At 48.1% G+C, this 9,935-nt stretch overlaps 1 protein-coding gene across 3 annotated transcripts; it reads right to left on the reverse strand.

The window, feature by feature from the left end:
* Positions 1–410: 410 nt before the first annotated feature.
* GREM1 (gremlin 1, DAN family BMP antagonist) lies at positions 411–8,393 on the reverse strand. Of its 3 annotated transcripts, none has more exons than XM_066321426.1 (2): positions 7,719–8,393; positions 411–1,228 (listed from the first exon to the last, which is right to left on the reverse strand). In XM_066321426.1, the coding sequence occupies exon 2, from the start codon at positions 1,225–1,227 to the stop codon at positions 673–675; it is 555 nt and encodes a 184-aa protein (XP_066177523.1). In that variant the 5' UTR covers position 1,228; positions 7,719–8,393; the 3' UTR covers positions 411–672. The 3 variants fall into 3 exon arrangements, 1 of the variants encoding a protein (XP_066177523.1); XR_010743833.1 differs by lacking the exon at positions 411–1,228 and adding an exon at positions 5,373–5,909; XR_010743834.1 differs by lacking the exon at positions 411–1,228 and adding an exon at positions 7,151–7,377.
* Between the last annotated feature and the right edge of the window lie 1,542 nt (positions 8,394–9,935).

Here is a 9,935-nt window from a genome sequence, read left to right on the forward strand (position 1 = left end):
CTTTCTAAGTTGCTGTAGATCTGTTTCCCATCCACCTATATTGACTTTTCAGCACTCCCACATCCCCCCATTGTTCTCCAGACATGGCTTTTGGATTACAGCTATTTTTTTGAAGAAGTGTGTTACGAACTCCCAACACAGCTTCTATTTTCAGTGATGGTTGTGCTACACTTTAAATTGCTCTTTGTCTATTTCTTATATAAGAATAGATTCATGCTTTGAAATATATTGTCCTCTCACTTTGATGTTTCACATAATACAGTAAAAGCAAATAGCACAAAGGTGAACATTCGCAAAAGGCACAGCTCCACTTTCCCAGCAAGCAGCAAAAATGTGAATATACACATGAATTAGGAAACCTAGTTCATGACTATGGGTAGTTAAGGTTTTTTTAATGTCTCATACCCCTGTTCCTTTTCTTTTTTTGTGATGAGCATTCATACATTTGCTTGTCCGTATCCATTTTCTCCCTTATGCACACACACATGCATGCCCTTTCCTTACATTAATTTTTTCTTTCTTTTGTCGGGGGGGGGGTTTGCTTGTTTTAGGTAATTCACTAGGTCCCTTTCAGTTTTGCCCAGCCTTGAAGATAGGCTAGTTCATGCCACTCACTCTCATGCTGGCAACGATTGTGTACAGTGAAGAGTGCAATTGCTACTTTTTCTCAGTTTAGTCCAAGTCAATAGATATACACCGGCACTCCTTAACTCGAGTGATTCTTTTCTTCTTCCTTGGGGGCTGAAGCTCAGGGCAATTGAGTGTAACAGTCATGGTGGTGAATTTTTTGGGCTTGCAGAAGGAACAAGACTGGAAGGAGCCTTCTTCTTTACGGACATGCCTGGGGATGTAGAAGGAATTGCACTGGCCATAGCAGAACCTGTTGATAATGGTACGACTGTTGCAGCCCTCTTCATGGATAGTTTGTTTCAGGGGCTGGGTTTTACACCAATCCCGCTTTAGGTACTTGCGCTCAGTGATGTGCAGTGCCTCCTGACTGGACTCCAGCACCTCCTCAGCAGGCATTGAGGTGCCTTTTCCTCGCTCTCGATGCCTGGAGCCTGACTGCTGCTGTGTCTGAATTTGCTCTGAATCATTGGGCTGATCCTTGACAGGAGGAGGGATAGCACCTTGAGATCCACGATTCCTCTTTCTCCCTTCAGCTGCTGGTAGCAGAAATCCCATCAGAAGAAACAAGGCACCGATGGCATACAGTGTGCGGACCATCCTGTATGAAGGAAGTTGAGGAAATAAAACACAGTTGTGGATTTCAGATATCAACAGAAGCCAGGTATGCAGTAAATTTTCAGTTCCATAAAAGAACTGTGAGCACACACACTTATAAAAAATAAGCAGGCAAGCCTGTACCAGCTGGAAAGCTGTTTCCAAATTACCAAGTAATAGAAGCTTTCAAATAGAGTCATTCAAGTAAGCCCAAACAGAATTTCATTTGTGTGTCCTCCATCTTTTTCCAGCTCTTTCTCTATATGCATTACCCTAGTTATCATTCCCTTCTTACAGCTCACTGACATATAGGAAGACTGCTCCTGACTTACAACAGTGAAAGAGCAAATTTTACATTACACAAGGATTTGTTTACATGACACAGCTATCTACAATACCAGAGGGCTAAAATCTTTGTCTCAGCAGCCTAGTCTGGATTTGTGTTCCTTAATCAGACTCTGAAACTTTATACAGCTCCTTGTATAATGTACATCCAGTATATAATGTATATGCTGTATACAGCTGTAGCCTGTTTTACAGCTTCCCAACCTCTGCCAGACTGCACCTCTAAAGGAGTCCAATGTGTGTGAGTGTAATGATACTTAACCTGAGAGATGTGCAACAAGTCAGGCAACAAACATAGAAGAATATTTAAGTATAGGCTAAAAGAGATGCACCTTATAATTTCAAACTATATCTTCTAGCACATTACTCTGAATCCTTGGTAGAAGTAGTATAGATGCAATCACAGTGCTAAGAATTTTTCAGATCCCTAAATTTTATTTATTTTACACAGAAAGATGCTGTCGGAGGACAAAATTTTCTAAATGACATTAAATATCATAGCTCATGTACACAAAAAAGACCACTTCAGGAAATGCAGTTGAGATGATCAGGTCCTTCAAAACTGTATGGCTGCTCCAAACCTAACTATTGCATAGCAACAGCCTTTCTCTCCTCCCTTATTCCACCATTTCTGCTGCTTCCCAAATCTCTGAGTTCTTAAGGCTGTTCAGTCAGCTTAAAACATCAACCAGCACTCAAGAAACTCATCAGTGTCACGCTTTCCCCTTCCAGAAGCACCATGGTCTCCAAGTTTTTCTGAAAGGAGCTATGTGGTACCAAGAGAGATGAAGCAGTCTCTGAGGGACCCTCCCCGTAGAAGAAGGCACCAGAAATAAGCAACTAATTGCAATAAACACTGTAAAACACTAAACTTGTGAAGAGACTAAAAGGCACTAAAAAGGGAAAGGGAAGTAATTGTTTTCTACCTGATTGGAATGCTGCAGTTGTATCCCTTATTTGACTTGCTTTATCAGTATTGGGGAAAAAAGAGTGAATTGAAGAGTCCTGCTTGTGTTACTACTGGAGAAACATGTGAAACCATGGGCACTGTCCTGCACGGCTTCATCCGCTCTGCCTGAGACCACACAACTAGGCAGGAAAGCAGCCAAATGCCAGTGCTGTGAGGGCCACCTAGAGACTCAGCAGAGGCTGTGGGTAAGTACTATTTGCTGTAAAAGATAACTGCTAATTTCTCAGTTATTCAGTTTTTCAGTCACATGGAGGAAATAAATGTTATGCTGTTCAAACAGCCTTTCTCATCAAACGGATTGGGAGAGGAATTCCTGAAGTAAAAAAGTGTCATAGGGGGTTCCACTACATTCAAGAAGTTGCTTGTGGATCTAATATTTTTAGTGTTTGCCAGCAGACTGTTAGAGCACCTAGAATTCCTGATATATCATAGATGTATGCATTCATTTCAGTAATCTATCTACCACCATGCCCTATATTTGGCAGAAGCTTCATGCTTCAAGGAAGGGGTGTAAGAATGACACAACTGCTGACTCCAACCGACTATTTGGAAGGGCTGCTGTTAGTATGTAAATGAAATATGGTATGGAACAAGCAACTTTAATAACCTTAAGGCTTTAACATAGACAGAAAAAGGTTGGAAATTCCAATTAAGGAATAATGCAGCATGATTTCAAGTGTCAGCCTGGCTTTCACATTTGCTGTTTTTCCTCATCTCTATAACAACCTGGATATTATCTAAACATGTTTCATTTTCATTTTACCTTAAAAATAAGTTTTCAAAGAATGATTAGCTATTGCTTATTCCCTCAAGAGATCAGAATGATTTCTTCCAAAACTATTCTTATTTCTCTGGCAACTGTCTAGTCACTAGCATTTAATACACACTTTATTTACTCAACATGGTGCCAGAGTCTTAAAAGGAAAAAAAAAAAAGTGATTGCATGAAGTTGAAAATAAATTGCTAGGTTGTAAGCAGTGCCAGAAAACTTCAGGTGTTTATTTTATTTAGTGCTCCACAACTTGGATGAAGTTCCAGCAACATGCACATTCCTGGGCTACTTTTATTTTTAAAACTGATTACCTCCACATTGTTTTCTTTCTTTTTTTTTTTTTTTTTTTTTTTTTTTTTTTCCCCCAATAGATATGCAGTGGATGACATGGCAAAGTCTAGATCTACAAAAATGAGGTGTACTCTGGGATGGGAATTTGGGGGAAATTTCATAGTAATATATACTATTGTAAGGTCTGTGTCCCAGATTCATGCAACTTTATTAATCACATGCTTATCCCTAAGGAAATGCAAGCATGTGTTACAATGTAATCCTAAACTGGGAGGAAGGTAATTTTTCACCGGTTGGTTTCCAGCCTTGAAGGTGGAAGCTGCATTGAATGCTCATAAAAGAAATTGTCACTTAAATGAAAATTAGCCACTCAGCAGAAACATTTGTTATGGTCACTTCCAAAACACAAATCTAAAAGTAATCCAGTAATTTAGGAAGAAATACAGGTTAAATACAGAAGGGGCTGTGTGAACTTCAAGATCCCCACAGCAGCTAAACAGGATCTTTTTAAAATAACTGATATTAAAATTAAGATTTTAATTTTAAAAATGTAAACTATAAAGGAAAATGAAGTGGCATGCCTTAGGAAGGAAAGCAGCCAAAATGCTTTGGCTGCAGGTATGGGCACCCTGCAGCACTCTGGTCCCAGGGCAATCAATGCTTTTGCTTATGAGAGAAGATGACACCTTTGCTTACATTAGGAATTGAAGTGGTTCATCTGTCTATGAGTTAGCAGTTGTGAATGTTCCCTTAATGGGGTTTTTTATTACTGAGAGAACTAGAACACAGAAGAGGACAGTAGAAGTAACTAAAATCAGTGTTACCACACCCAAAGTTTAACTGAAGAAAAACCTCTCCTGAAGTAAATGCTTTTTCACCCATTACAGTCATAATTCTGCAGAAGTAATAGCTCTGCAGCTGTGAGAATCAGGCTGTAAAAGCTTATATTCCACATTTCTGCAGAACTTTCATTACTTGATACTAACTGGCTGTTACACTGGCCTAACCAGAAATCCTTTTGAGAATTCATTTGAGAATCCTTTGAACAGATGACCATAACGAAAATGATCGATTCCCTCATTTCATTCAGATCCAGAGAGATATGATAAAACTAATATTTATTTTTTAAAAGTAACACAATACTCCAAAACTCTATTCTTTCCATATTTTACTGCTGAGTTCCACTTTTCATCATCTGTAAGCTCTTAGTCCTAAAGCCAAAAGAAGTTTTATTGCTGACTTCAAACAGGAGCAGAATTGGGCCCTAACATTCATATCACTTCATATGTGGTTTATCTAGAGCCTGAGATCTCATCATCTAAAACAGATTAAGAAATGTGTGGATTAATACTAGCAACTATTGAGAGAGAAGTGTAAATGCTTTCAGGTTTACTATTTCATACAATTAAGCTGTAATTTTTCTCATTTATACATTTTCTGCTATGAATTAAGGATCTCCACGTCAGTTCATAGACAGAATTTCCCTATGAGTTCATAAGCGGAGTCAGACGGTTACTACTGACATTTTTAGCACAACGCAACTTATTTAAAATATCTGAATGGAAACCTGGTTGAGATATACAGCAAAACTGTCACAGATCTTAACAGGCCTGTAACTTCATCTGTAAACCCCTTTTACTAAGAAAATATTATGATGAGCCATGGACTCCTGTGCTTCACAGAAAACATGAAAAATAATCTGATGAAGAACTAAAAAAACCCCAAACCCAATTATTTAGTGGACTTCAAGGCAAAGAAAGACACAATCCCTTCGACTACTGCAAAAATAGAAGTGGTTTATGTCCCGAAGGATCAAAATAATTTTATGCCTCACATATTACATCTGAATTACAGAAACGCTCTTATGTAATGTTTTCATAGTTCATAGATCTGTACTTTTAAATATTTTTAAAAAGCATAGTAATGGCAGTTCCCAGAGAACTGTATTTTTTTTCTGAAATCAAGACAGCAAAACTAACATCTGTGTTTCATAGAATTTGGATACATTTACATTTCAGAAATTTTCTTCTTGAGAGTCATAGAGTTGGGGGGTTTTGAGATACATGAGGAGTGTCGGCAGCAAATTTAAAACAAACAAACCAAACAACCCTTGAAACCTTGCGAATTCCCCGTTTAAGAAACTATTTTTCTGCAGGACATCCTATGGGACTCCAGGGAAGCTGAACATCATGGTGGGCATGGCTGGTACCAAACCCGAGTTTGCCTTGCCTGAAGTCGCCCACGCAGCCTGACAGCTCCCAGCTTCTTAGAGCGAAACTCCCTCCAGACGCATTTCCTCATGGAGCCCTAAACCAACCGGAATAGCTTTGCTCCTCTCTCTACACTGCCGTGCGTGCTGAAGTCTTCAGCAGCAGCTACGCATTTCTGGGTAGCATTGCCGAGAGAAAAAAAAATTAAACGCTTTAGCACAGCTTGGCACTGAATGCTAAAGAAGAGCAGAGAGTTACGGTCACCGGTGCCCTTTATCACTTACACACAAGCCCAGCGCACGCTGGCTGGTTATTCCCGGGCTTGCTGGGCTCAGAGGGGAGCGGGGCAGGAGCAAAGAGCTTCTGCAGCTCAGGGGTCGTTGGGCTGGGCTCAGAGAAAGCTGAGCCTCGGGGAGCCACTGGCACTGCACCCAAAAATCGTCGCTCACAAAACGCCTGACTAAACCCGGCGTCCTGTCAGCAGCAGGGAGAGCCAAACGGGCGCTGGTGCCCCAAAGCCCCCATCGACGGAGAGGGGAGTTTCCCCAACGCTGGGTCTCGCTTGCCGTTCTTTCGCCGACCGGAGCCACGAGTGGGACAGCAGGAGCGAGGCCGCAGCTGATGGCCGGGGAGGGACGCTACGGCCCAGCACAGCGGGCACCTTCGCAGCCGCGCCCGGCCCCGGGCAGGAGCGCCCCGCCGCAGCGCCCAAGCCGCCGAGGTAAGACGGGGCTAGCGCCTGGCTGCGCCGCGGGGATTGCAGGCGGCCAGAGAGACCGCAGGCTTGGTTTGGCTTGGCACGGCCGGGAGCGGCTCGGCCCGGCTCCTCGGGGGCGGGGACGCTCCTGGCGGCGGCTGGCGACACCGACCGGCTCTTCCCTTGAGGCACGGCTGCCGTCTAGGTTAACCCAGCGGAGGACGAGCTCACTGAAGGGACTGCCAAGCCCCCGGGGGATCGTATTGAAACGGACGGGGCAAGCAAGCAGGCGTCCTCCAGAAGCGAAAAGCCCTGCGCCAAGCTGCGCCGCTGGCGCCGGGCCGGGAGGAGCGCGGCCGGGCCAGGGACTGTCAGCGCGGGTAAGGGGAGCGGGGGCGCCGGGCGCTCGACAGAACTCCCGCCGCTCCGCGTCAGGTGGGAGGGCTGGGCGGAGAGACGGCGGAGGTCGCCGAGCTCAGCGGTGGAGCTGTGTCCCGTCCCGTCCCGTCCGGTCCCGCCCGAGGCTGAACGGTGAGGGACGCGCCAAGCTGCCCACGGCGCGCTGCCGGTGCGCAGCCTCCGCACCCGACCCCGCTGGCACACACCGAGTCCCCCGGGCGACACGCATCCCGCCCCGGGAGCTCCTGAGTTACCAGGAGCACGCTCCTCCAAGGAGCGGAGCTTTGCAAAGGCGGGCCAGGACAGAGCCGGGGTTGAGCGGCCTCGTACAGGGCACCTCGGCGGGACGGGACGAGATAGGACGAGACTGGCACCTGGAGATCTGCCCCCGCCCCGCTCCGTGCAGAGGCCGGACCGGGATTTTTCCGTGTCTCGGGTGGGCGCCGAATCCAATTTGTCGGGAGTGATGCTGTAGGCGGAGATGAGAGGCAGAGCGAACGGGGCTTTTGCAGCGGCCGTCGTTGTGAGGGAAAAGAGACGTAACGGCGCCCTAATTCCCAGCACCGCGGCGGAAAGGTCAGCGCGCCTCACTCCCGCGAACGGGAGGGACGGGCGTCACGCCCTGCAAAACCGAGACGCCCTGGAGTTTTGCTAGACACCGGTGAACGGCTCCTTCCCTTGCCCCTCTATGAAGGTAGGATAGAGAGCTTAAAATTTCGCCTCCCAACAGAGACTGGCCGAACTCCGCAGCCGCCGGACCCGTTTGCGCCCCCGCTGTAAGTGCGCGCATCCCGGCGCGTCCCCGCTCACCTGCGCGGCGGCGGCTCCTCGGCGGGGCTCGGCTCGGCTCGGCGGCTCCTCGGTGCGGCCTGGGGCTCTGCGGGGCTCTGCCCGGTGGGTCACTCGGTGGAGCGGGTGGCGTGGGAGCCCGAAGCTGCCCGGGAGTCCATAGAGAGAGAGTGTCAGATCCTGCCTACAAATTGCAGCAGCGCCGAGCTGTCTCCCATTTAAATGTCTGCCAGCTGAGAGCTGCTCTCCAAGCCCCTCCAGATCATTGGACAAGCGCCTCCAAAGCCTGTGTTATCCGCCCCTTTTAACACTTCCATAAACTTCCACCAGGGAAAGCTTTCAGTCATCCAGATAAAACACTCGACTACTTTCCTGTCTTCAGAGATTCGGTGCTAAAGGTCACCACCCCAAGGAATTGTTCCTGGAATGCACAGAAAATTCCCATTTTCCATCCCCATTAAAGTATGACAGTTTAGAAGAATTAAATCCTACCCCCCTCCCACCGCCTCCGCCGCCCTTCCGTGCACGCTGGGCGCTTCCCTGCCCGTGAGCCGGCCGGGCGAGCGGGCCCGCTGCGGGGAGCCCCTGACCGGCCCGCCTTGGCCGGGAGGGAGGCAGCCACCTTTGCGGCCCTCCCTCTTACAGATTTCGCTTCCTGAGGTTCTGCAGGATTCCGGGAATTTCGCAGCTTTGCAAAACAAAACCGAAAAAAAAACCCCAAACAACAACAACAACAAAAAACCCACCCCCAAGCAAACAAACAAAAAAGCAAAAACCACATACGCAAAAAAACCAACCAAAACAACTCGGTGGTTATGTGTGTGTGCAGAGGGTTTTAAACCGTGTCTCCCAATTCGCAGCTCCGCGCTCATGGCTCTGTATCACTGTGGGTTTGGGGTTTCTTTTGGGGGGGTGGTCTTTTTCTTTGGCCCGCAAGAGGCGAGACACCTCGGGTGTCCCGTCACTGTCTGTCTCGGGGGCGGAGGGGCAGGGACGGCGAAGCAGCGGCGCGTCCCGCCGGGGCTGAGCGCGGAGCCGGCCGGGGCCGCACGGCCGTCGGGGCAGCCGCGGGGGCACTCAGCGCCGAGCCAGCCCCCGCAGGGGCCCAGGGGCGCTCCAAAGTAGCAGACAGCGGCGGGGGCTGAGCGTTTGGCGGACCCGTCCCGTCCCAGCAGTAGCCGGGAACATCTCTCTGCGCTGCAGCTGCCCGAAGGCGTACCCCGGATCTGCGGACAGCGTCGGGCTGTGGGCATCGAGGGGCAGAGCCCTGGAGGGCGCAGGGACTCCGCAGCGAAGCCTGCGCTCCCTCCAGTGCTCGGCGGCCGCCGCGTCCTCCGAGCGCTCCAGTGCCAGCCCTCGTCTGTGGCGGGGCTACCCACGGTGGGTACGGGCAGGAGCAGCCTCTGAACCACGGGCTGACCTTCGGGCTTGCTAATTAGACGGAGACGTTTGTCAGCTGCCGCTCCCGGCTGCGGGCATCACGCGGCAGAAAGCAGAGCTGAGGAAAGCGCTGCCAGGGACACGAGCGCTGCAGGCGGTGCCGATGGGTCTGTGCTCTCCTTGCTGTTGGGCACAAGTTACTGCCCGTGAATCAAACCAGTCCTCGGTCTCCGGCAGTCAGCGCACACCTTGGGCCTCAGACAGGCCAGGATCTCACCTGACTAAGGTAGTTTTATTTGCAGACGGGGAAGACGAATTATAGTGAAAGGATTTGCTATATCAGGGGTGCGAAAGCTAGGCAAGATGCCAAGTTTCTGGCTTTCACAGTACTTAGCGGTAGCTCGCTCTGCTAAGACCGATGCTTGGCTTCCCTTAGTGCCTGAGGGCTTAGCAAGGTAGTGAATTAGGCCCATTACAATAATTCACACATTTAGCGACAACTTGTTAAAAACCCAATCACTTCAGTCACAGGGCAAGTGCCGTAGTGCAGTGGTAGGTGGCAGCCTGAGAGACAAAATGAGTTGGTGTGCAGGGGCCACTGAAATTCAAAGACAACTAATGGGGGAAGGATTACTGGCAAAGAAATAAGCAAATGACATCTAGATGTGTAGAAGGAGAGCCTAGGGAATTTGTAGGAATTTTTTTTAATTATTATTCATAAAAGTGCTGTTATTTTTATTTTATTTGTTTTTAACTAATTGGTGTCCTTCCTTCGTGATTCCAAAGAAAAGGTCACAATTCCCACCTCTCAGTATGTTGACAGACTTCGTGCTCTTTTCCATTTCCTTCTCTGAAGCA

This window comes from Sylvia atricapilla, chromosome 6 (assembly GCF_009819655.1).
Source record: "Sylvia atricapilla isolate bSylAtr1 chromosome 6, bSylAtr1.pri, whole genome shotgun sequence".
NCBI classification, from domain to species: Eukaryota; Metazoa; Chordata; class Aves; order Passeriformes; family Sylviidae; genus Sylvia; species Sylvia atricapilla.

Coding starts and splice junctions, on each gene's coding strand:
- GREM1 (XM_066321426.1), bottom strand. CDS start 1,227: ATGGTCCGCACACTGTATGCCATCGGTGCCTTGTTTCTTCTGATGGGA.